Below are 27,964 nucleotides of genomic sequence, written 5' to 3'. Positions count from 1 at the left end.
GACAACCTGTAAATGTCACACTGACATGCATTTCAGGAACAGAGCAAACTAAATGTCAGTGAGATGATATGTGTTTTACTCATGTTTCTGAGATGATGGCACAAAAGAAGAGTGGGCAAAGCAGAACACAAAAATGTCCTGAGCATAAATTGATATTATTTAACATCACTTAACACCTAGTGCATAAATAGATTGGGATTGAAGTCACCATGCAGACAATGCGACAATGACCAGCACCGTCCAGATGGGCTACAAGACATACCCTGCCAGGCACAGATGGTACTGACTGCTCCTCCAGAGCCTCCTTCAGAACCTCCTCCAGGACAGGCTCCTCAAGAGGTGGTTCAGGCATCCAACTACCACTGAAAGCCTGAAAATTATGTTTGACCTTGACATTCCAGTCACACAAGTGTGATGACTTTTGTGTAGGAGCATAATGTAAATACCAGAGAAGAAATAACCATGGACATTCACCTACCGTGGAAGATTCTATAATAAAATCATCATCTTCTTCATCAAAATCCTCTTCTTCCTCAGTAATGCGTTTCCCACTCAGAGGTTGGGGGCCGTGTTTCACCCAAGCCCCAATGACGGTCTGAAAGGTTCAGAACACTCAACAACAGAACAAGATGCTAGGTCTGACAGATCAACAGTACGACTTGACAGATGCAGGAAGTGGAGCCCAGTGGAAAACAGAAATATATGTCTCCAACTGACAGATCAGAAATATTCAAACACCTGTTAGGAAACCACATCCAGGAGAGTGGAATAACCAAAGATAGTAGAAGAACAAAGACTGATTGCACCATGACACCAGTCAGTCAGATCAGGGGTGCCTAAATGTCGATGAAGATATTAGTGTATGAATGTCCCGAAAACTGGTTGGGCTAGAACATTGCCACAAAGAAGGAAGGAAGTGTAGAGAAAAAGGAACATCCTTTTAATCCAAAAGAGCACAGGAATCATTCAACAGATATCCAACAAACACCACATAAAGGGCATTGTTGAGGCATACCCTTATAGTGGGTGGTTTTGATGTTTGATGGTCATTTTCCTTCTTTACTGGATCCTGGCAAAGAGATTTCAGATCCTTCTTTACTGAGTCAGCTTTCAGAACTTGAACCTGAAATGTGACATGTGCAAAGTCAGTGCAAGCATAACAAGCCAAGCACTGGTTCAGGGCTGAATGGTTAGTTGCCTAGGATCCCAGCACCTGTGAAGGTGGAGAGGTTCAGTATTGGGGCCCTGCACTTGATGTTCAGTAGAGATGATGGTGTACAAGGAGAGTATCTCTGCATCTTATCTGGACTACTGTAAGCCAGGTAAGGAGTTTGGACACATAAAGATGCTTCCATGACCTGTCTGTGCTGTGTTACAAAGCAAAATGTATTGACAAGACTGTGTAGTGTTAACCATTCTCCTTGTGGCAATACAGGAGATTTATCTCACACTGCATGACCCTAAGGGATACAAAGTAAGACAGCATCTTTGAACCTTACAGATGACACACTATCCAGAAAAGATATAAAGACATGAAAATAGAACCACACACTGCTGATTGAGGGACATTCCGCCACTGGAAGGTGGGATCTTATACGATTCCAATGGTAAATGTGGAAGGGCTATTAGTCCAAATCACATCACTGTTTGATGCTTCATGCACACAATACTTGTGAAGGAGCTGTCCTTACCAGTGAAGCTTCTGATTCCTGTTTAACTGAAATCTGAGTGTCTTCATCTTTGAGCCATCCATCTTTGATGATCTGAAAAGTCAGCCAGTTTTGGAGTGCTACTACCAAATATGTTCAGAATTAGCAAACAGGCATTCATGCATCTTTGAGTATAGAGGCCAGGAAGATTTGACCTAAGTGTATTGGTGTTCCAAAACAAAGACTTTGAATAACATCAAGACTTGACCAAGCAGGTTATCTCTAAAAGAGACATTCCCTTGGTGTGATGTTCGAAAGGACATTCCCTAAAGAAGGCTTTCTTCGGCAAAAAATTAATTAAATGTTAGAAGACATGTGAACATGCCAATCTAGAAAAACAAAAATTGCAAACATATTCTTATATCGAAACATATTAAAAATAACTTACACAAACGAAACCAACATCCAAATACATGTAGCAGAGCCACTTTAAGCTAGAACAATCCCAACCACACAGACATACCCTGGATGGAGGGGTTCTAACTGATTTCTCATCATCTTCCAAATCTGAATTCAGAGGATTGCAGTTTACTCTCTTAAATGTTCCTTTGACAATCTGAAAAGTTCAAGTTCCATGTGGCAGCATAATGCATCTTACAAGAACAACACCATGAATTCATTACAGACATGGACCCATATTCACCAAAAAGCAGTGTGAAGAAAATGTGATCCATTGTATCAGAAAGTTCCACGCCAGGAAGAATGAGATGAAGAGACTGAAGAAGATGTACCCACTTCAAATAGTGTTCAAAGAGTCCTATGCCAGGAAGAAGTGAGATGAAGAGACTGAAGAAGATGTACCCACTTCAAATAGCAGGCAAAGAGTCCTATGCCAGGAAGAAGTGAGATGAAGAGACTGAGGAAGATGTACCCACTGCCTATTCAGAAAAGTGCATATGGGAACACACCAGAGCAGGATAGTCTCAACATGACACAAACATACCAAGGGTGGCAAGGTTCCTCTAACACTGAGAGCACTCTTCTTCACTGAGGCCTGCTCACGACTTTGTTTGTCCTCTTTCATCCAGCCACCTTTGACAACCTGCAAAGTGTATATAGTTTGTAATCTGAATGACACAAGCGTCCTCCACCCTGGCCCCACACAGAACAACCAGAGGAATGAATACAAACGATCCCAAAGTCATGGACCAGTTCATTATCAGACAGTGTGAGAGTCCCAGCCAAAAACAAGCCGAGTAACAGATATCCTTAGCCACTGAGCACCATATGAACAACAGGTGCCAAGCCCAAATCAAGGACCACCACATCACTCAGCATATCAGGGACAAGGAGAGAAACTGTGTTACCCACAAGAATTTGAAGTAAAGGAGAAGGCAAATCCAAACAGACAGGGCCCATTCGTATTAGTCACATATGATCTGACCATAAGTCTTGGAAAAGGAGTAGATGCTCTGACCATTAGCACACATCAAGTCAAGTTGATAATTAGCAAAAACAAGATGATATCACTGTGCTGAAAAACAAAAACAAAAACAAAGGAAAACCCAGGCAAAAGTTACTGGTCACAGACAACACGAACAAAACCAAGGACTACCAGATATGTAGTCCAAGGGAAACTAGACAAAATCTTGGGAGATGCCTGATGATCCGCCAGTTTCAAATATACCATAGCAAGAGGTATTCTCATTGGCAGAGAATCATTGTCCTTTTAGCTGTCTATTTGACTCACAGGTTTGATGATGTCTGAGGGGGAGAACATGAAGGTGTTCAGAGTGTTGTCCATGTTCCCTAGCTTGATGTCTGAGGGGTCCACTGGGACATTGACCTTGTTGGATGGTTTCTGTGGGTTGTTGTGGTCCATGAAGTTGTCTGGGTTGGCATACAGCTTGTTGGCAATCTGCTGAACCTGGCGATCAGCTTCGAGGAAAGGTGACCGACCTGGAAGAAGCACAAAGGCGTCATTCACATGCTTAACTGCTTTAAGACAAGATGAGATAAAAAAATTCTACCCATTGTCTATTAAACAGAAGACACAAAATGTTATGTAGTAGATTCACTATGACTGTTTCAGTTTTGATCCTTAGTGGTGTATATTTAAACACTCAGACATGCTCTGCTTGTAATGAATTATGTTATGCTATGGCCATTGATTAAAGGAACTCTGTGATTAAATGTTGATGTGACTATCAATGGAGTATCCAGTCTACATCATATTTATGCTTGGAAGCCAGTGGGTGACAGCATGAACATATTACTGAGGAACTATCCCAACATGAATATGTTAATGGTAGAAGCTAATGAGACAATGTGGTCAGTTGGTACCTTTCTTGTCCAGGTCATTGATGGGTCTATCCTCCTCACTGCTGGTACTGACCAGTTTCTGAAAGAAAACATGATTATGTGGACATACAGATGACAGTACCACAGGCATCATGTACAAGACTGTCAAGAACCAAACGTCTACAGAATTAACGAGAACATCATACCTTTTGAAGGGTAAACTAAAGCTTAACCTTTACAAATGTATGATTTTTTTTATAGAAACAAATAAATTCAATTTAAATTGAAAAGCAGCCCCAGAAACTTGAACCTGAACCTGAGGAAATCTAGACTGGCTTCATTTAAGACTTTTGCACTGCATGGCGGGTAAGGTAGAAAGAAAAAATGATGTTGTTCAGGGACTGTGAGACACACTATCTGATGGTCTAAGGTTTAGTCAACAAGTTTCTGATTTTAAAGTCAAAACATGCAGCTTTTTTTTTGAGCTTCTTCCTACACAGAATTAATGTCTGTATACTTTAAATGTTCTTATATATATATATCCTCAAAACCTGCTTGCTGGTATAGTCAATAATTATCAATAAGTCCTATCAACAAGATGATTAACTTACCGATGCTGGCAACTGAGATGAGGACTCAGTTCCAGTTGTCTTGAAACTCTTGGCACGATATCGCCGTTTTCTATTCTTCATACCATCTTGTACCTGGTTGAATATTCATTATTCAAATCCAGTTAAATAGACACCCAACATGGTTTTCACAGTGCATTTAACATTAATGAAACCCATATTTGTACATGTTGTGTATAGATTTAAGAATTTAAATATCGACATGCAGTTATTTTGGAGACAAACTTCTTGTCTTTTCACTGTAAGGCTCTGTTACCTGTAGATTTCAAGCTCTAAGTTGAAATTACAACCAAACATGCCACTTTTGCTTTCAAGTATTAAAGTCACACAGATTATTCTCAAAAGTAACCTAGCTAGCAGAAAACTGGAAACTCAGTGTACTATTTCCATTCTACCTTGACCGAAATTACTTAAACTTTAACATAAACGTATGAATTAGCAAGTTGACCAGTATTCCCAATTGTGTAGATCAATGCTTATGCTGTTGATCACTGGATTGTCTTGTCCAAACTTGATTATTTACAGACATATACCTGGAACATTGGTGAGTGTGGCATAAAACTAAACTCACTCACTCCAACACATGACAGACATTGAAAACATACAGCACAACAATCTTTTCTGAATAACATGGGGTGAGCATCAATCAGTAAAACTTTTGTTCTGCATCACAGATCACTATAATGTAGCCACAGTTGTATACAACTGCCATATTCAAAGCTCTCCATTGTCCTATACAATTTGTACTCTCATTGTATGTACATTTCTATTGTGTTTTCTGCATAAACTGTTCATATCATATTCACTGAATGCTGTTGTAACCTCGCATGGTGACACCTATGATTATACATATTGTAAGTGGTGGAAACATAATTATATATTCAGCAAATACATGTGTAGAAGGCAACTTACCTGGCGTGATACCAGACAATGGAATATGAAAATGAAAAAGCCCTGAAATTAAATCAGATGTTGGTCTTAATCAAAAGCCAAAAACTTGCATAGACAAAGATCTGAATTAATAACACGTTAAAAAATAAATTGCTACAAAGAACATATTCATGACAATTTCATAGCACAAAGTATTCCTCATTGCTTCAGTTATTTCTTTATTACTTAAGTTATTCTGTCTATACACCAATGATTTCCTTAAAAGTTACCAAGTACAGTACATCTACAATCCAAAATCCTTTAAAAAAAACTTCATGTACATTGAACACCAACAGAAACACAAGTTTTGAAAGAAATTAAATCTCATAAGAGTAAGTGTTCATGTTTATGTCTTCTATTTAAAAACCTGTCCAAAAACAGTTGCATTTCTTTTGCTGTTCAGTATATTTTCTGGCTGTACGTCCTCCTTCAACAGTCAACAAGACCCACCTGTAAGGAGTTAAACACAGCGAACAGGTACTGGAAGACTATTAGGTCCTCATTCACTGAGAACACACCAAACACCCACGTGACTCCCATCAGTGGAAGCAGAACACACAGGGCCTTCAGGCCAGCTCTGAAACAGTAGCGGAGTCACTTTTGTAACAATGACTGATTGGGACAGTCCTCAGTACCTGGAGTCTTCAACACACACTCTGATCAGATTACAGTCTCTGCCCACATCAAACCATCAGGGCAAGTGTAGACAGGTGAATCCTTGACTTTTTAAGTCTGGTATTGATTTTAAGACTTTAAAAGATTATCACTCACACTTAGAATGTTCAATGTATAACAACATTATAGCCAGAAGACAAAGTCATCGATGTCTTTCACAATGGCAAAGTACTCTCCATGCATATGTCTACTAGATACGATTATGCCAAATGTTTTGGAGTGTTGTACGGCAAGGTGGATAATGAGAGTACTGAAAGGATTTTAAGTTCTTCTCCAAAAAAGGAGCAATACCTCCAAATTCAGTCAAAACCAAATGTGTTGCCATGGAAGCCAAAAATTTATTATATTCAGAGTCCCAAAACTAACAAAAGGCACCAGTTCACCACTACACCTATCTATGTGCCAGGTGTGGTGAAGAAATATTGAATGGTTTTAAAGTTCTGATCCGGAAAAGATGAATGTGCACAGATGGATGCACTGACAGACTGACACTGTAGGGGATAACTAACCCATTCAATTGTATTTATGAAAAACACCTACAAAACACAATGAAACATAATGGACAATATAACATCATTTCCTAAAATTTATATATCTGTGTCGGTGGCTCTGTCAGATGTCAGGTAATCATGTGAGAAAACTACACTTAAAGAATTTTATCATATACTTACAATTTTCAACCATTCCATATATTATTAGATTCAGTTTGATTCAATCCATTCTGAGCAATCTTATAACCAAGGCATCATGTTGATCTGTCATGGGTTTTGGACATTATGCTGTGGACTTACCTCCCCTTTTCTATGGCTGACTTTGTCATCATAGCTGTTGTACTGAACATTGTCTTTAGGACGATGAAAACAATAATCAGGTTAGCCTGAAACAAAGAAAAAAATCATTTCTTAAATAATATCATTCTAATAAAAGCTGCAACATCTGATATAATTTCAAAAGTATTTTTGTTTGAAGTTTTGAGTTATGTTTAATTCTGTCTACCAATATATCATGAAAAATTAGAAAAATGAAACATGATATTGGTAGAAAGATATATGTTAACCTTATTTCGCAAATAAATGATCTATAATTCAATAAATGACAAGATCTAGGAGCCCTTAGTAGTTATGTTACAATTACTGTACAAGTGACAACTTACCAGGATGACAGCAAGTGCTGGTGCTACAAAAGCCCATAAGAGACCACTGTCCAGAGACAGCCAACAGCTGCAAGAGGAATTAGAATTATGACAAAATATCTCCAAATTCATATGAAACATTTGAAAGTAATCAATGCCATGTCACAGATACTTCAGTTTCATCACACATCAGCTAAAACTGGAGTGGTCTGATCAGATGGTGAAGTCTATGGGGCAAGGTAATCCCCAGATCAAGGATCCTCAATGGACCATACATAGGATTAAAACAGATATCAGCAGACATTTGCAGATCAAAGGGGGACAACTCCATAAATCAAACATAAGCAGCTTAGATCAATGAGGTACCTGTTCTTCTAGATACAGAAGTTCTAAATGAGGCAGTTAAGAACCAATATGTCTAGATATAGTGTTTCATCAACTGGAAATTTTTGATGGCAGATAAAGTATACTTACAACTGCTCACTGCCGTACCCCTTCAACTGGGTGACTCCAAGTGAGATCCCCACCACCACAACAGGAGCACCTGCACAACCAATACATAATATACAGCTCTCAAAAAGGTGAATAGAGTGCAAAGGTTCTCATAGTTAATCTGCTAGTGCTCATATGAAAACTGGGTGTTTAAAAACTGGTCAACCTGTCACTTTCTCTTTGCATAAATATTTTTTAAAAGACTTGTGACCATTTGACTTTGTAAAAGTAAATGGAACAGAATAGAGTGAGTTGAGTTTTATGCTGCACACAGCAATATTCCAGCTATATGGTGGTGGTCTGTAAATGATCGAGTCTGGTCCAGACAATCCAGTGATCAACAGCATGTGAGCATCAATCTGTGCAACTTGAAAATGATGGCATGTGTCAAACCAAGTCAACTAGCCTTACTACCGGATCCTGTTAGTTGTCTCTTACGACAAGAATAGTCGCCAGAGAATAAAAATAGTACAGTAATATGTGTTCTTAGTGCACTGTGGAGTTGATAACTACTGACCCCAGCTCAGCAACAGCAGCCACCGCAGCCTGGACTTGGCGTTGAAGACGTAGATGACGCTGACGAGGACCTCCACTCCCTCCGCCAACATCAGGAAGAACACCACTAGGAAGAAGAAGTGGAGTAGAGCGGAGATGGCCGTGCACACAGCCTGCAGCAGAAACAACATCTTGTCGTATATAGCTGTGAGAGTGGTAGGACACCTTCTTATAAACACCTGGTGTCTTCACTGATCTGAGTGATCCTTCCATGAACCTGACATCGTTATTTTGTTGGTTATGCCCAATAAATTCTTTTTCAGAGTGTAATCCATGACTGCTGAATGATGCAACTCCCATATAACAGTGAGGTCAGTGATGTTACCTGGTTCTCCGTCTGTGTGACCCCGCCCAGGAATATGCAGTAAGCGATGATGAGAGCGAAACACAGATTGATGAGAATAATGGCACGGTCGGACTTCACGTACCTATAAAAATAGATGACAAAATTCATATCTTGTAACAAAGATAAGACATATAGTCATCATCCAGTCTTTCGAAGACGTCGTCATGATGATCAGACAGCAGTCTCCATTCGTTTTTGTGGCATCCAATTCATTGGGACATTAAACATGTGATCAGAAGTTTTGTGCGAACATATGATATATATATGATCTAGAACACTATGTGATACAAAATTCCTTGCAGTTGATTTAACACAATATTCTGTATATTTCAAACACTCACGTGCCAGGAAATGTATAATCCCTTCACCAAACTCTTGTACCCTGACATGAGTGTCACAACAGCTCTGAGCATTGCTAAAGTGTAAAAGACACCTATGGCTTTGGGCTTACTATATAACAATGTGGGCTGGGTTCACTGTTGAAGTGCACGTAAAAAAACACGGGTTGCATTAAAATTAATTATTTGGGATTGTAAATTGAATGAACATGATTAATGAAATGCCAAATGCACATTCTAACTGTCACAATATATTTCCAAGGCAATTTTGTTATGGTCATCCGCAAGACGTCATATCATCGTGTACATTGACTGCTATATCTACCACCAGTGGACTTAGTAAAATCACCATTACTGATGTTTGTTAAGCTGGATGTTTACATATGCTAGTTGAAGTATGTGGATGATGTAGAGTGTTCTCACCTCCACAGGAAACAGTAGATGCAGATGGTGAGGACGAGGAAGAAGATGGAGATACCACAGCCCACAGCCGAAATGATACTCAGGACCTTCGCATCTTGTTCCGACTGGAGGTACATAAACATGTATACAGTATGGCAATAATGAACTTAAAATGAGAGAAACGCTCTGACCTTGCCACAATTTGTTCTGTGCCTTTTAACTAAACCAGTTTGCTGTATCCATTGTTATGATCAAAGTTTGTTTTAATTTTCTTAGATGAATAGATATCTAATATTGTTCAGATTTCTTATATTCCACACATTTGTCAGATAAATCCAGAAAAAAAAATGAAAACAAACATAATCAATATGTATTTATAAAGTTAGATAAAAAAACTTATGAAAACCATATAAATAAACAAGGCTTTTCTCAATTTTGTTTTGATAAGTTTGTGCTGTGATGACCAGAAACCAGTATAGAAATACTTACAATGCGGCCTGGACTCATGAGTATTGCGAAGTTGGTGAGGTGGTCGCATTCACAGACGGTCATATTCTCTGTGTTGTTGACCACTCTACAGCCCTCAGATGACCACTGGCCGTCCTGCTCATAGCTGAAGAAAAATACACACCACTGACATAACACTATAGTCATATCGCCCTCTTAGACACCAAGGACAGGCTTCACACTTGTGCACATTTAGGGAACTGAATCAAGGTGTTTGTGATGAGCCAACCTTTACTAGCATCTCAGTACAGAACTATCCCAGAATATAACAGTGTGCAGAGGCTCCAAACTCCCAACCGAGATGCCCGGAACAAGTCAGTTTTTCATTTCGGGCAATCAAATGATGGTATCTTACTTGTCCATGGACTACTAGATAATTTCCACTTAAGGTTTCAAACTTCAAATAATCTAGGATTTCATATCTGCTCATAATGAAGTTTGCATTAATAATAAAAAAAAGCTAGAAGAGAGTGAAAATATCACTCTTCGATAAATAGTCTAGTATACATTAACTTCACGCATTGTGTCATAAAGTCAGGGCATGTGGAAAATTAGTCAGGACAAAGTTACATTCTTGAAGTCACTTACCCTGTGGCAAGTGGCTTTTCAACATATTTTTTAACCCCAGGGCCCAGATTTTCAAAGCTCTCTTAGTGCTAAGACAGTTCTAAGTTAATGTTAACGTATGTCACTTACAACTATCTTAGCGCTAAGAGAGCTTCGAAAATCTAGGCCCTGAGTGTGTTGAGATGATAGGAAGGAAATGCTAATGTGGGGTAGGGTCAACATTAAAACTTTGGTGAAACCAAATGAAGCCCATTTCTGGTGTCCTCCTCAGGGATACTGCTGGAAGTTGTCTCTAAAAGCATCGTAAAACCATACCCCCTCATTTGGTAAAAACCAAGGTCTACTCAGGTTTTACTGGGGTTTTGAACCACAAACTAGTTGCAGCAGGAAGTTGTGGTGCTTGAGACCAGCCCATACTTTATTGGAAATGAGTAATTTACCAGGCGTTATGCTATCAGTGTCAGGCCAGGTTCAGATATGCATCTACAAAGTCTCCCCATTTCCCCAGTTCAACATTCAGATCCACTCCAAACACAAACCCTACCCTTCAAAAAGACCAAGTCCAAATTTGTTGCCATTGAAACAGAAAGAAATGTAAGTAACTTTCAACCCCACAAAAAGCATATCTACATGATATGGAGAGGCAGTATACCAAATTTGGAGAAGATGGTTCAGTTAGTTTCAGAATCATGTTGCGGAGATGGACTCTTCCAACCTATTGAAATGTACTTTACACTCCATGGGGCCAGTGTCAGCAGATGGTCAAGACAGTTGATATTTGTGCAAAGTGCAAACCAGAGGTCAATGGCATGAACAATGATCTTTTGTGTTGGACACACAATCAGCCAGCAGCTGGCTGTGACCAAATTCCTGAGTTTGTACATTTGAGAAGAACAGTGAACATAGAGAGTTTATCATGATGGCTGTCATGCAAAACTATACATGCTTGAGCCAGCTGGCTCACAATTAAGCTAAAGAAGTAGCTGTTTGTATGTATGTTAATTAATATAAGAGGACTCACGGAGCTGAGTAGTCAAGGAAGCCACACACTGGTTCGGAGAAGTTGCCCTGAAAATATGGAAAAATGAGTTACACATTTTCTGGATTAATTTCACAGCCTGTAATGATAAAATGATCATGATGCAAATAACTAAAAAACACTAAATATTGTCCTTGAATAATAGCAACTTACATTGACATGTTCAAATGAGAGGGTTGCAGACGGTTTTATTTTGGTCTTCACACTTGGAATCAGGGAGAATGATAGAATCCTAGAATTGATCTTCTTCTCCAGAGACACACTGTCAGGATCTTGACTTGTGCTTCTGGAATAAGACAAATATTACATGTCACTGTACCTGTACAAAACCTTTTTGAAAACAGCTTTGACATTTCTGATGTTTTTTACTTCAGATATTTTTAATATGTGAAGCTCAGTAAATGCTGCGTACATTAATCCATTTACCTCACATCAGACTACAATAACATACAATGACAGGCTGACAGATGACACAGTAAGTCTTTTCTGTTTTAGAGGAAACAGACCATTTCGAGACACCCGTGAGCACAACAAGGCACTCACAATCCACAAATAACATCAGTGAATAATCACGGTTAAGCTGGGACTCAAACCCAAGAGGATCAGGTAAGGGGCATAACTCTGCAAAGAGTTACAAACCATAAGGTAATCCTTCTTAAATGTTGAATGAAAAATATCTGTACAGCACTAGACACCCTTGACTCTGCCAATGTAAAAAAAAAATTCAATGATGGTCTTAAGTCATTTTTACAAGGGGTTTGGGGTGGGTGGGGTTGAATCCCCTAAATCCACCATTGGATCCACCAGTGGCATCAACATTATTGGCAGATCACCAGGAGGAGGTACTGGTCAAGGACACAAACTCTGTCCACATGTATGAATCTGTATTTTCTTACCCATCTGTTGATGTCCGCCTTTTAATCAGTTCTTCAATGTCCTTATACAGCACTCCACTGTATCCCATCAGGTTGTTGGCTGAAAATGAGGAAACACATAAACATACGAGAAGCCATGAACAATTTCCAGGATTTCATATTCTTTTTATTCTTTGATACATTCCAGGATCTGTTCCAGTCCCATCATCAGGTAAGTAAAACTAATGGCAACAGTACAGGTACTATTCATTAGTTTTAGATCATGATGGGGGCCAGAACAGGTCCCAACCCATTGTATCAAAGAATATATAGAAGATGAAATCCAGGAGATTCTTCATGTTCACCAAATAGCATCTTCTAAGATGCCAAACAAGGATACAAGACGCCCTTTCCCTGGGGAACACAAACAAACAGGGAATACTGTCTGCTTCACTGTCAGGAAGTATTGTGTTTTGGACAAAATTAGTCAGAACTTTCAGTTCTGTTTTCAGATGGAGTGCTTTCAAATCAGAAGTTGAAAAACAAAAGCAAACAAGCATTTTTCCAGTGATTGCTTGTAACTTTATAAACAAGTGCACAGAATAAGACTGGGGTCATCTCTGATCAGCATTAGACAAACTAGTCCAGTAACACTGGCAAAAGGGGTAGAACAAATTGCAATAAAAACAATTTCTGCTGGAACATGTCACTAAGTTGTGTACTTTCAACATATCAAAAGTATAGAAAAGTATCATGAACGATTTTGTTCGAAAAAGTTATTTTTTGTAATGCCAAAACGCGCACATTTGATACGAAAAATCAGATGGCCGTTGTTATTCGCTGTGTTGCCGTAGATTGCGTCACGTAAACAAGATGGCGAACGAACGTACCGACAGTCCAGCGCAATCTGGGTAATTATTTTCAAACATGTACAAGTTAACTGACATGACTGATGTCTGATATATTCATAGGTTGCATATATTAACCGTCAAGGCGGAGAACTATTGAAGTAGTTGATACTGGACGATAGTTCACTTAGAGCTGTTGACCCCATTCAACGTTGCCAGTCGAAATGTCGAAACACGCAAAAACAAGCAGTGAGACATAACTGGCATGGTATTACTTTTCTAATCGGTAGAAAAGTAAAAACAATAACAACAACAACACCCAAACACTATAATATTTATCAAGACAACCGAAATAATCTCAAATGTTACCATAAACTGAATCTGTTTGGATTTTCAAACTATGGAAACCAATTAGGACCATTACTTTTTTCAAAATCACCTGTTTTTAGACCGGTTTTATGCAGTTGGGGGTGGGGGGGTGGTTAGTGCATGAGCAGAAATGCTGTAGAGTACTGAGGGCTCTTTTACATTTTTCCAAAACAATATACAAGCTTCACTTGTGAGTCCAAAACACTTTTTGCAGATGTTACGATGACCTAAATGTGTGTGTCCTCTGTGGAGACCTGCTTGGAAATGGAAAACGTACATCAAAACTCAGTGAAAAAGGAAGCACAAGCATCAACAGAGCAAGTGCTCTGCGCGAAGAAAGCACACAAACAAGAGAAGGACAATGTATACACCAGGAGTGCAGACGCAAACACATCAATAAATTCAGTATTGCTGCCTCTAATAAAAGAAAATTTACGGAAAATGAGGATCAAGACCAAGAAAATCAAACACGATCTTTAAGGTCGCAAGAAAAAGAGTTCAGCTTCCAAACAGATTTCTTGTTTTGTGGAGAGACTGTAAAAACAGATCGGAAGACTCACAGATCTAATGTGACTCCGGTTAGGACCGAAAAGCAGTTCCAGGAAACTATAAAAAATATTTGCTTGAAACGAGGTGATGAATGGTCTACAAAAGTTCTTGCAAGAATTGAGTATGCTGGCGATTGTTTTGCAGTGGATGCGGTTTACCAGAACTCATGAAGTGTGAATTTCAGGACAAACAGAAAGTTGCCTCAAGCTGTAGATAGTTATTCCCCAACACCTCAAAAGAAGCCACGCCAGGGAAGACCGGAGAATCCTGTGAAACTTGCTGCGTTCTTGCAAGTTGCTGACTACATTGAAGCAAATGATGATGAACAGGTTACAGTAACAAATCTAGTTTCAAAAATGGCTTCTTATTTGAACACTAATGAAGAACCCTACAGTGTAAAATACATGAAACGAAAACTGTGTGAACATTTTGGTTATAAAATAATCATTGCTGAAGCAGATGGAAAACCACATGTTGTAACCTTCCGACACAATGCTTCATCTATTCTGTATGAGTTCTACAAGACCCCCCAAAAGTCAGATCCAGATGGAGAGGAGATGCGCCTGATTAGAGCAACTGCTGACCTCCTGAAATGTGACATAAAAGCCATAAGCGGAAACCATCCAACGTATCCTAGCATTGATGATATCAAGTCAACTGAAATTCAACTTGAATACCTGCCACAATCCCTTCGACTTCTGTTGACTCACCTATTTAATGGAAAAGGCTCTGAAGTTAAAGTTGCTTCCATTGGGCAAGCTGTCATACAAGCAACTCGGCCGAGATCATTGGTACCACCACTTCAAATTGGACTTGGTGTCCAAATGCATCACCACTTTGCATCACGATTCTTGATAGACTCGCTTCATCAACATGGGTTCTGCTCATCATATACAGAGGTTAAGCGGTTTGAAGCCAATGCAGCAGCAACAGGAAGTCCTGAAGTCTCACACCCCGAACTTGGGTCATCCCTGCAATTCGTTGCCGATAACATCGACCACAACGTGTGCACTTTAGATGGTAATAACACATTCCATGGAATGGGCATAAATTCAACAGCCACACCATCGAGAAACACCATCAAGCCAATCACAAGAGGCAATCCAAGCATAAAAGACATTGTAGCAGTTGGCCGAATTGGAATGCATTTCTACAAATCCGACTGGAATGAACTGGCATGTACAGTTTATGAAGAACTTTCATCTTGTAATCGTGAAGAGTCTTCTGACCCAACTTTGGACATTCTCTGGAATATTATGTGGCCACTTAAGTCTCCGAGACCCTCCAGGTCAGGTTATATGCAGTCAGTTCACAGAGGAGATCACGCTGGGATATCAACTGTCACCTTCTTGCCTATGATTGATATGAATCCTGGTGACATGTCATGCATATATTCCACACTGAAGTATGTTGGGGCTCAAGCAAGACAACAAAATGTAACACCTGTTATCACATTTGATCAACCACTTTGGTGGAAGGCAACTACCATTGTATCAAGTGCAACTGCAGATAAAGATCTCCACGCATGTGTTCTAAGACTTGGATCCTTTCATACAGAAATGTCCTTCCTGGGCTGTATTGGTCACCTTATGTTGGGTTCTGGACTTTGTGAGGTCCGTGAGACAGTGTATGCTCCTAATGCAGTTCCACACATGATGACAGGTAAAGCTGTTTCCCGAGCCATCAGAGGCCACTTTCTTGTGGACACAGCTCTCAATGCACTCCTCGTAGGCCAGGCGTTTGAATATCCTTGGATTTGCAAGTGTGATGAACATATTGATTCAGAACGTACTCCTCAGAATAGATGGTGCAGCACAAAGGACGTGACCAACAACGATCTCAAACATGCAGTATATCTATTTGAACACCTTCTAGGAGGGCAATTATCAACTGAGGACATTTGTCAAGACATTGTCCTAAAGAGAGTAAAGTCTAGACTGGATGAGTACAAGACACAGTTAAAAGATAGAAGAACATCAAAGTTATGGCTGCAATACACAGAGATGATAGACATTTTGCGAAGGTTCATAAAGGCTGAAAGAACTGGTAATTGGGATCTCCATCTTGAATCTCTCAGGGAAATGATTCCTTACTTTGCAGCTTCTGGACATTCTCTTTATGCCAAGTCGAGTCGTTTGTATCTCCAAAAGATGTTGGCTTTGGAAAATACTCATGAAGAAGTCTACAGAGATTTCAAGAGAGGACTCCATGTTGTTCGTCGTAGCGACCGTTTGTGGGCTGGCTTGCCAACAGACCTAGTAATAGAACAGATGCTCATGCGTAGCATCAAAACTAATGGAGGTTTGACTCGGGGTAAAGGCATTGGAGAAATTCAACGTCTTACATGGGTCTTGTCCATTCCAGCATGTGCTAGTATGAACGTTGCCATGCAGACATTCACTGGAATCTCGTACAGCACCAATGAGCAACACAAGGATGCTACCCAGGCTCGAATGGACAAGGACATTCTGACAATGTTATCGTTCTTAGAAGAGAGGAATCCTTTCAGTGATGACACTAGTCTCCGCAATATTGCAACCGGAGAAATAGCTGACAAACCTGTAAATGTTGAGAATGCCAAATATGTTGGACAGACGATACTTGACAAAATGACTGGAGTGTCCGTTCAAGATTATGTCTTCAAAAAGAAAGACCAAGTTTGTACACTTCACTCTAAGGCATCTGTACAGTTTGAGGGTGATAAAGTACACGTTGATCCTAAACTTCTGTTCCAAAGAACTGTAACCAGTGCAAGGAACATGGGCGAAAATCTGGCATCAGTGCTGGAGTTTGAACTGTGCAACATTCCTCCTGCACTCTTTGAACCATCAGGTCTTCCTCTACCAGCCAACAAAGCTGCACTTGCTGACTCGTTGTGGACTTTATTACAAAATCCTGATTGGCAACCTCCAATACACACGGTCCAGCGAGAATATGTTCTAGATGGTGGAGCTCTACTTCAACGTGTAGTTTGGCCTCGAGGATGCACTTACGACACCATCCTTCAGCTCTACATGGAATATGTCCGTAACAGGTATGGAACGGCGACCATTGTGTTTGATGGATATGAAGCTGGACCAACAATAAAGGATATAGCTCACTTTAGACGGGGGGGTGCTGGAGTAGAAGTTAAGTTTGAAAAGAACCTGTTACTCAATTCTAAAAAGGAAGACTTCCTGGCCAACCAATCTAACAAACAGAGGTTCATCAATCTCCTTGGTACAGCCTTACAGGAACAGGGATGTAGAGTGAAACACCCACGTAGTGATGCAGACCTAGAAATTGTCATGACAGCTGTGGAACTTGCAAAGGAACACACGACTGTTGTAATTGGTGAGGACACAGACCTGCTGGTACTTCTATGCTACCACGCTAGTTTATCAGAAGAGTCATCAGAAATCTACTATATGACAGAGGCAAAGAGTAACAGTAAAAAGAAAAGGAAAGTCTGGCAAATAAAGGAAACAAAGCGGAAGGTAGGAGAAGTCATCTGCAGTAACATCTTGTTCATCCACGCTTTTACAGGATGCGACACTACATGTAGAGTGTTTGGAATTGGAAAATCGTCGGAGGTAAAAGAACTGGTCTCTGACATGTCCTTTCGTCAACAGGCATCTGCATTCAGTGTGGCTACAGAGAGAGAAGATATCATAAAAGCTGGTGAAAGAGTTTTCGTGAAATTGTTCAATGATGACACAGACATAGGTCTGGACAAATTGCGCCATGTCCACTTTTGTGAAAAAGTGGCAGCATATTCAACATTCGTCGAGCCGAAACAATTACCTCCAACTGCAGCTGCAGCAAAATATCATTCAATGCGTGTCTACTATCAAGTTCAGGAGTGGATGGGACAGAGGTCGTCGGACATGTTGCCTGAGAACTGGGGATGGGAACTACGAAATGGTCGTCTATATCCCATTCTCACAGATCTGCCACCAGCCCCCGAGCACCTGCTTAGAATTATCAGATGTAACTGTAAGACTGACTGCGGCTCAGCACGGTGCAGCTGTAAGAAACATGGTCTGGAATGCTCTCCAGGATGTGGTGAATGTAGGGGAGTCAGCTGCAGCAACTCAATGCATGTTGAAGATGACATCTAATATAATATTAGAGTCGCACGATGCATCACTATTGGCTTCATATCATCATGTGAGGTTTGCTTAACAACATTTAATTCCGTTCACTAACTACATCCTGTCTTATCAAAGTTTATGTGACGTGACTGTACCTTCTGCATTTTCTGACAATGTTATTATACTGATTTAAGTTGGGGCAATATTGTAAATACGGTAAATACTTACACACGTTTAGTTCATACTGTCTGGTGTTCAACATACACATAAAATGAAACGATGATTAGAAATCCCTCGGTAACAGACACATGGATCAACCTGCTGCTATATGTATCTATGAACTAGTGCGTTATACACAGAATTATGGTCTTGTTGCTTGTATTTATGTTAAATACGGTAAATTGGAAGTTTTATATTACAAGTGTGTGTGTATATATATATGTATATCACAAATAGGCTGTGCGCTTAAATTTAATTTCATTGATAAATGCCCTTTTTCGTGACAAATCTCTGTATAGTGTGCTCATTCAATCGTCTTGTGACGAACAAACATGCACGTGCGTTTTGGCGGGAAAATTGCAATTTTCGTTCATTATACAGTCCTATACTTTTTGTATCTTAAAATACACATTATATGGATTACAAAACAGAAGAGTCAGCTTTTATTGCAATTTGTTCTAGGTTGAGCTGTATATGAGCTAGGATGACTGGACTAAACCTGGACTTGAAAACATGAGCCACAGGTATGCTGATACAATAAGTCTTACTGGAATTTAAAGACAAGACGGAAGAAGCTTTTCTTCATGTTTTCAGGTACAATAAAATATTCAGCTTAAAACAAATTTGCTGAAAAAATCATGGGGAGGGGTAGAGTGATAGGGCACTGATTTTGTCATAACAAGCCGGTAGGGGTACCCTCACTTTGAACATGATTTGGGAGGGGTGGGAGGATGGTCATTCACATCGTACATGTTATTACTGTTATTGTTCAGGGTTAATAAAAATGCAAAATAACTATCCAAATAAGAATACTGAAATCTGTTTTCTTAAAAGTTGATTCACTGAAATGTGACCACAACATTATTTCAACACCTTAATTTTGAGTGAAACTGTGGGCCAATCAAATCACCTTTAATTTGTCAATGAGTGAGCGAGTGTTATTTTATGCAGCAGTTCTCAATATTCCAGATTTACTACAGTGGACTAATAATTATCTGGACCACTTTTGGCTTGTTTATGATTTGCTTTCCACATGATCAGGATATAGTAACATGAAATAAAACTGTCATGACACCTAACACCTGGATGTCTCACATGAATATGCATTACTAAGGTTTTTGGATGAATGTTCTATCAGTTCACTCCCGTTCTTGATGTGTTTTACATGATATGTTTTAAATGATTCATGTTTTAAATGATATGTTTTAAATGATTCAAAACATGAGTTTCTCTCTGATGGTAGATGTTTCTATAAATGTGGTCATGTCAAAATTTCAACAGAACATTGTCGTTTTGGTAAACACAAATATTTCTTCAAGTAATCTGTTTTCTTGTTTAATCTAAAATTAAGCATTCATGAGATGAATATTGGCCATTTCAAGGATATTGATCTGTCATATTATTTTAGAGTTATTCTTTCATGGCACTAACTATAGTTATCAAAAACAGGTTTCTTTGCCTTCTGGTGAGCACAACATATAACCATTTTGGATTTGATCTTATCCAAAATGGTATGCCAAAGAAGCCAAAGCGTAGACAATCATGTACAAAAATAATGACCTGTTACATTGTTACCTCATTAGAGGTTTCCTGTGATGCAGTCATGCTATGATAATATGACTGAATGTTAGGCCAAACATTTTTGTTTCTTGTTTCAGTAAATCTGTTTCTATCCAGTGGCTTCCATGGCCATCGAAATGACAGACATGGGGACTCAGATAGGAGAAGCATGGGTTTCAGAGATGTGAGAGTACCAAATGGTTTGCTGGAAACAAGAAACAAAAGAATTGTTTTCAGGGCCAAGTTATAGTGAACATAAAACGTGAGTGCATAGGACAGAACATGAGTGAGTGAGTGTTGTTTTGTGCTGCTGTCAGAAACATAGCAGCTGTACTGCAGCTACCCTCAAGTAACCAAGTGCTGACCCAGTGGATGATAGCTTGAGCAGTTATTCAGTGTAACTTAAAGTATGACACGCAAGCAGACGGACCAAGTGATGTTATCAACCGATATTGATCTTGATCATCTTTGAATGACAGGTTACTGCAGGGAGCATCCTTCTCTGTGCCACCTGAACAGGGCCACCAGTGACTGTCATCATGCATGATGTGTAAACAAAATTTAGGGTAATGTCAGATAGGCATTCATGCAGTGAGGTAAAATATGCTTTGTGCAACAACATCGAGGCTTTACGCTCCTACTTACTGGTTACATCCGGTTGTCCTGAAAATTGTTTGTGTAATCATTTAATTCTCTGCATGTTTAATTCAAGTGTATTGGAGTTTCATGAATTTGTGGCAATGTGTGATAAGTTCCGGCATACATAACCCCAGCAGCAGCAGAATGAAATTGTAGCTTGAAATTATAACATGAAGTAGTACCATGAATTTGTAACATGAAATTATAACATGAAATGAGTAAATTTGTTCTCCAGATCCAACCATGGCGTTGAGCAGGTATGAATGTTGTCAGATTGTGACAAGCATTTAAACATAGCACACAGGGCTCAGGGCTCAATTCAAGAAGAGATATTAACCTATTTGCATCAGGTGCAACCTAAGACAAAAACCTAGTTGCACCAGTCAAATTCCAGTTGCACTGCTATTATTTCAATATATAATGAAAGAAATATGCTACTAAAAATTTAGATGATTTATTTAGAAGTTTACCCACTCAGTAATTGACTTGTACCCGATGCAAGTTAGACCAGTCACTAGGTTGCACTTAGTAATATTGGGTTGCACTAGTGCAGGTAACAAACACTAAATCAAGCCCTGAGGGTCCACTCACATATTCATCATCAAGTAAACAGTCACACATACCAACTGAATCCAGACAGTCAGAGCCCAGCACACAACAATGACAATGAAGGTTATGTCCATCTTTCAATACTGACAGCCAGGTTAGAACAATGATGAGGATACTTATACCGGGCAATATTCCACACCACAAAGAGGCATGCTCAAAGCATGCACAAACAGCACAACATTATTACCCCAGATAACCCAAGCAGCCTGTTACAAGGTTATAGTCATATAACATCCAACCGGGTACCCGTTTTCTGCTGGATGAACAGAGGCAGTTTTGAACATGCCTAAGGTGAGACCACATGTATCACATTTGTTTTATTGTGGTACAGGACTGAAGGCCTAGAAACTCTCAGGACTCATTCAAGGAATCTCCAAGTTAAACACTGCCTAACTTCACCAGATTTGTGACATGAGCTCTAAGCACAGGACCATGTACCATCATGTTAGACTATGATGACCACAATATCTTCAGTTGAGACAGCCAGGAAAGATTTTCACATGATAGAGGCCATGTTCTGCCTTCAACACAGACAGTCATGGTAAGGAAACTCACACCATGAAGGTCACAGACAACCTTCAGAAAGACAATGTGGTAACAGTTCTTCATCATATTATTCAACTAATCTGTCTCACAGTCCCTGAACCACAATATTTCCCTACTGCAAAAGCCCTTAAGGAAGCAAGTCTAAATTTCCTCAGGTTCTGCATCTCTGGCCTCCTTTGTGCTCCTCTTTATTTAAATGGGTTTGTTTGTTACAATGAAAATATATAAATATATATTCAAAGACTAAGCATTGCACTACATTGAAATCAAAGACAACCTGTGGTTGAACAGTAAGGAAGTATGATCATTAGGTTGGTAGTTACCTGGTACAGAGGCTTCGTAGGCCTGTGCCTTGATGGTTACTTTGGTCTTGGACGTCTGGACCCATGCTGGGTACTGGCCATTGTTGGCCTGGGGGAATGTGATGTCCTGGGGGTTCGTCTTGCCATAAGCCATTACTGAGGGTTAAAGGGAACACAATCTCACACAGTATACAACCTGAAATCCCAGTTCAATTGGACAGATTTTGTATCACTTGTTTTTGTATATTTTGACAATCATCCTTCCAAATATTCACCTGTGTGGAATAAACTTTAAACTTTTATGAATATAGTTCCTATTTTAGTCTTAATTGCAATATTGAAAAAACTAACTGAAAGATGTATTTTGAGAGTAATTAATGATGTATTTGGAGAGTAATAAATGTTTTTTTTATATATGGGGCCCTTTTGACTTTTTGATGCAGCAATTTTAAGTTTCTGTTGAGGCCCTTTTGACTTTTTGATGTGGTCCTTTTCACTTTTTGATGTGGTCCTTTTCACTTTTTTATTTACGTCCTCATGACTGGGGATTTGCAGCCTGTTTGACCTTTTGATGCCCTTTTGACTTTTGACTTGGGGGTCATTTTGACCCAGTGCCCTAAATTGATTCCTGGTTCTGTCACTATTGTATATCTATCCATGACTTATCTATGGGGTTGGTTTATCTACGGTAATATACGGCACCTATGTTATTGGCATTGATGATGGTAAGACTTGAGGCATTGGTTTTCTCAGTGGCTAGTTGACCCACATTGTCCAGCGTCTTCAGCAAGGATGTGGCACCCTGCTTGTTCTGCAACATGACGGTATGACATGTCATGTAGTAAACACGGAAGCTTCATCAGTATATGTGATGCCCTCTCGAATATGCATATTACATTTTAGAGATTGTCAAGTCATACTTCTACATTCTGAAGAACAGCATTGTCACATGATATGAAAAAGATTTTTCAGACTAATCAAGTCATATCATGATAAAGAATAAGCTGGGCCAGTTGGTAGGGTTCATGACTGATCTAAACAAAACCATCTAACATGCGGATCCAGGATGAGAGTGTGCACCCACCATTTCGTCATGAAAGTTTAATAAATTAGCCCTTTTGTCAAAAAGTTGTATAGGTCCTAAGCAATGCTTCTATACTTAAAACTCATGGCTGTTGATTTGTTTGAAGGAATAAAACTGACGACTTTTACAATACTGATGAACATTACAGTGTGTATTTACTGGTGGTACTGGATATTGGATGCCAAGAAATGAAACTCTCAATCAGCATCAGAGATCATGATGTTTATCTCTGAGTGTGTCAAGTCTCACCTCATTGTGAAGGTCCTCCCACACTGTCTTGTTAGCACTCTTCAACATATTACTGGCACTCTCAACCACATCCTAGAATCAACATATGTTTGTATATTTAAAACACTCTTATACTGTACTGCATACACTCCCTAATGAGCTCATGGATTCCATACAATATGCACTTTTGATTTTACATTTATGAATAGTCTCACTGATATGCAGGATTAAATACTTTTTCCAACCCTGCATCAAGACATGTTCAACTGATCAAATCTGGTGTTTTTAATTAATATACAGTATGTAAGTATTTTTCAGTGGTGTTACTAACTAGATTGTGTCTGTGGCAGAGTGCTATCATATGTGATACCTTGACTAGCTCCTTCTTCACTGTCGTCCGTGTCTGTGAAATGTTGACAACTTGGTTGATGATGTCAATGGAGGCGTCCACATCACCGGCCACCAGCTGGTTGTTTTCTGTCACACTCTTCAGTTCATTTACAACGGTGTCAGCATCTGTTATCTCGAACCCAGTCTCTATGGTGTTCAGCTTAACAGAGGTAAAGACAGATCTTGCTGCAGTTTTATATAGTTACTCAAAAACACTGTAACTAAACAACCAGTAATATGCATTTGTCTCAAGGTAAAATATGCAACCCTTCTAGATAATGGAAGACTAGATATCCAAATATCTCCCCTCTCCATAGAATGAATATCTCCCATCTTTATGGGACCACTTATCTCCCCTAATTATGGAATGCAATATATCCTTCTAGGTCGCCAATTACCTACCCTCTGTGGAACCAAATTACCACCCCATGGGGAAACCAAATATCTCCCCTTTCTAGGGGACCAAATATGTCCCATCTCCATGAAACAAATTATCTCCCCTCTATATGGAACTTAACATAGCCTCGTGGCTAGCCAAATATCATCCCTCTCTATGGAGCCAAATTTTACCCCTCAAATATGTCTCCAATCTCTAGAATCAAATATCTAGCATCATTCTAGATCCAAATATTTCCCCTCACTATGTAACAACCCCACACCCACCAATACCATAGCCAAATATCTCACTTCCAGATTACATCCATCCCATCCATACATCACAAACAACTATTCCACTTCTAGGTAACAAAGTATCCACCACCCACCCACCCACTTACTGATGGTGTTCCAGGGTCCCTACCTGTTCCTGGAGGGCCACAAGTGTCCCCAGCCGGCACCCCGTGTAGTCAGCTCTCTGCCACTGCCCAGCACTACTGCACAGCCTCCGGACCAATCCTGTACACAATTTACCAACATGTACTGAGAGAAACAGATAAGGGACCACATGAATGCACAAGTGTTCCTCTACTCTTTTCCTAGTTTCTTCACCAGCTTTCTATCACACTGCCGGTGATCATCTGGGGGTAAACAGTCGACAGAAAAGCATGTTGACTCCAACCCAGGTCCGAGCAAGTCATTATGACTTGAGAGCTCTCTGACGTCCAGCAAATGAAGTCATTATATTGCTAACATGTCACAGTGTTGTTAAAGGTCACATGCAACCAAAAAATCAAACATAATTAAAACACATTTATCACTTATTCATGACATATAATATACATTGCTGCTTTTTAAAAAACAAATAAACAAATTATAAGCGTATAATCGCGATTCAAAAGTGCAATATTTTGTACTTGGGCTTACTTTCCCCGAAACGAAGCCGTTGGGAGACCGAACCCAGTCTTAGCACCTGGATGTGCACTCAAGTGTAACGACGGATTCTGATTGGCTGTTTCATTTGCTGATCTGCTGAGGGTTCATTGTGTGTACAGACAGATGATCTGTTTGATGGGCATTTTAGAAGTATAGCCAGTCACAAGAAAGTAAGATTCTTTATGGATAACAACTTCTTTTTGTGTACTTGATGCGTCGTTTCAGTATGGATTCATATACTGTTGTCAAACAAAATCATACACACTAAAACAAGTCGTTATCCATGAAGAATGTATATAGAGATGTTGGGTTTGGAAAATACATGTTCTCCGAATTTGCGCTCGATCCAATCAAAAATGACATCAGTAGAGATGGTAAACTACTGCGTGGCTGGAATCTGTCATTCGTCCAAGTACAAGGCAGGACTTGAAACTGACAAGAGTTTGCACCAGTTTCCGTCAGATCCAGTCATCCGAAAAAAGTGAATGTAGTTTGTTTGCAACCCACAGACATAAAAACATGTCATGTGTATCACACGTGCCTAATTACATAATGTGGCAGACACGGGACTCGGGTGCACGAGTCATAAATCAACTGATTTTCTTTATGTCGTATACTCTGATAGGTGTTAAGTTCAAATTACATGTGGTCAATGATTGAAGCTGTGTACTGCATGTTGTCTTTAGCAGACAGGCAGGCAGACATATAGGTGTGAATAAACCAGACACTGAGCTTTCTCTGTGACAGAGACTGCTTACCACAATCAACAAGTTTTTTTTACGTAACGAGTAGATCATTTACTTGTTTGTGTACACAACCAAGATAAGACTACTGCTCACGACCTCAGACGCTGGGCATGCATACTGTTTCAAGCTCCGCGAACCTATTCACTGCGCATGCGTTATGGACGCAGCGCAGCACAACTGTTGAAACCAGTTTTCCCCCCAGCGCTGGGGGGAATTTAGTGAAACGTTTGAACTCCGATTTCGCGGGCTTTTTTTTCATCGCGATTTTTTCAACTTTATAGGTTGAATTGGCATTTTTTATGATTTGTTTCGGTAAGTGCATACCGAAAGGTACCAGAATCTGCAAAGTTGTGTTTTACGTTGCATGTGACCTTTAACATAGCATGGGGTGGGCAGGGGTAATTACATTATAAAACAATCATAGACTGGTGAATTCGCGGGTCCATAAAAACAGGTATTGACCAAGGACAAAGTCCGAGGTTAATATTCCTTTTCACAGGTTCCTGAAAACAGGTACTGAACTCATCACTACTCAGTAATTGTGTAATAGATCCTGTCATATTTAGGTGCATGGTCAGATATGTTATGCAGCACATAAGATCACAAGTATTATTAAATCTACCAGTACATATGTTCATTCTCTGCTACTAATAAATACAACCTTAAATGATGAATAAAGTGATTCCTGTTGCAGAAGATGCCTGTTACAGGAGAATAATAACATTTTATTGGGGGTCAAGACTTACTGACAGAGTATGGTTTTACACCATTTTCATCAATATTCCAGCAATATCATGGTGAGACTCAAACGAAACGCTCTTCACACATTGTACCCATGTGGGAATTAAACCTGGGTCTTTGGCATCACGAGTGAATGCTTTAAGGTAACTTGGGTGGTCAGGAAGGGGGCTTTGTTACTTGCATGCTATTGTTCACTGACACAATGGAATTATGTTCACAATATCAACCACTTGTTTGTCTGGTCCTGAATATATTATTCAGAGGTCTCTGTTTTAAAACAAACAGAACAGCTTGGTGATTTAGATGTAAGAAGCACTGCACAGTGATCTGTCATTCTTTACAAGATTCATCAATGTCTGTTACCTTGGTAGCCTTGAGGACAGTTCATCGTAATAGTTTTACCAACAGGAGAGGACATCCATAACAACCCATGTGAATCGTGGGACTGGTTACAGGTTTTCACATCTGTAAAGATTTGAAGAGCACTGGAACTATCTGACCACTGACTATATTATGTCTCCTGTTTGACCTAGTGTGTAGCATGACATAGATTCTGGCCTAGATAAAGTGTCACAAGACTCATTTATAGATCTAAGCAAACAGTTCCCTTAGCTCCTTAAGATGGAGTGATATCAATGGCAGTTACATCCTTTTACTCGCTAATGGCAACACTTTCATCATTTAGATCAAATGCTTACACATATAAAAAATTGTCAGGAAAATTGATACAAGTTTACCAATGCAATGAAAACCAGTCATTTTCTCTAACAAAATAATTCCCTGTATGAATACATCCAACAGCCAAGTATTTCCCCTATTTTAGTACAGATGGAAGTACTCACTGCTCCTAATGACGCTGATGGTTGCTGTGCGGCTTGTTGTCGTGCCCGCACTGTTCGTTACTCTGCAGGAGAAGGTGCTGTCAGACAGGGCTCGGTCAATCTTTAGTATTTCCTTTGTGGGAGAGACCTTTTCCACTGGAAGTAACACCATTTTTAGTTACTACAAATTACTGAATTATTTTTCGTGAACTGAATGATGTCCAAAGGTAATAGTGTCAGTGTGCCTGGGGCTAATTTTATCAGTATGTGCAAGGTTAATTGTGTCAGAAGAAAATATTGTCATGAGTCAGAAGTTAGTTATGTCAGAAGAAAGTTGTGCCATGTGTCATAAAATATTTGTGTTATGTGTCAGAAGATAATTGTGTAGGAAGATGATTGTATCATTGTAGTCTGAGTAAAAATGTCATAGATGTGAACCACTTAAGTGAAACCAAGAATCAGAAGTCATGCACGCACAAAATAACAATCAGTACTAGGATGAATCTAATATTC

The 27,964-nt window shown here is 39.5% G+C and overlaps 1 protein-coding gene across 3 annotated transcripts in view; it reads right to left on the bottom strand.

The window, feature by feature from the left end:
• The window catches only part of LOC137287058 (uncharacterized), a 109,415-nt gene that overhangs the window by 10,194 nt on the left and 71,257 nt on the right, over nucleotides 1-27,964 (bottom strand). For 2 of the 3 annotated variants that reach the window (XM_067819171.1, XM_067819173.1), the window contains 23 exons: nucleotides 27,473-27,607; nucleotides 26,994-27,095; nucleotides 24,632-24,726; nucleotides 23,813-23,992; nucleotides 23,464-23,535; nucleotides 22,833-22,941; nucleotides 22,152-22,286; nucleotides 20,680-20,697; nucleotides 12,459-12,537; nucleotides 11,716-11,848; nucleotides 11,545-11,591; nucleotides 9,939-10,062; nucleotides 9,471-9,574; nucleotides 8,689-8,791; nucleotides 8,326-8,476; nucleotides 7,791-7,860; nucleotides 7,338-7,404; nucleotides 6,976-7,061; nucleotides 5,960-6,086; nucleotides 5,492-5,533; nucleotides 4,562-4,654; nucleotides 3,993-4,050; nucleotides 3,400-3,608 (listed from right to left, as the gene is read on the bottom strand). In XM_067819171.1, coding sequence (XP_067675272.1) covers nucleotides 3,400-3,608; nucleotides 3,993-4,050; nucleotides 4,562-4,654; nucleotides 5,492-5,533; nucleotides 5,960-6,086; nucleotides 6,976-7,061; nucleotides 7,338-7,404; nucleotides 7,791-7,860; nucleotides 8,326-8,476; nucleotides 8,689-8,791; nucleotides 9,471-9,574; nucleotides 9,939-10,062; nucleotides 11,545-11,591; nucleotides 11,716-11,848; nucleotides 12,459-12,537; nucleotides 20,680-20,697; nucleotides 22,152-22,286; nucleotides 22,833-22,941; nucleotides 23,464-23,535; nucleotides 23,813-23,992; nucleotides 24,632-24,726; nucleotides 26,994-27,095; nucleotides 27,473-27,607 — 2,339 coding nt within the window. The remainder of the gene's footprint in view (nucleotides 1-3,399; nucleotides 3,609-3,992; nucleotides 4,051-4,561; nucleotides 4,655-5,491; nucleotides 5,534-5,959; nucleotides 6,087-6,975; nucleotides 7,062-7,337; nucleotides 7,405-7,790; nucleotides 7,861-8,325; nucleotides 8,477-8,688; nucleotides 8,792-9,470; nucleotides 9,575-9,938; nucleotides 10,063-11,544; nucleotides 11,592-11,715; nucleotides 11,849-12,458; nucleotides 12,538-20,679; nucleotides 20,698-22,151; nucleotides 22,287-22,832; nucleotides 22,942-23,463; nucleotides 23,536-23,812; nucleotides 23,993-24,631; nucleotides 24,727-26,993; nucleotides 27,096-27,472; nucleotides 27,608-27,964) is intronic. The other variant, XM_067819172.1, reaches the window with a different exon arrangement.

This window comes from Haliotis asinina, chromosome 6 (genome assembly GCF_037392515.1).
Source record: "Haliotis asinina isolate JCU_RB_2024 chromosome 6, JCU_Hal_asi_v2, whole genome shotgun sequence".
Lineage (NCBI taxonomy): Eukaryota > Metazoa > Mollusca > Gastropoda > Lepetellida > Haliotidae > Haliotis > Haliotis asinina.
The sequence above is the reverse complement of the archived record's forward strand: the minus strand, read 5'-3'. Positions and strand labels throughout refer to the sequence as shown.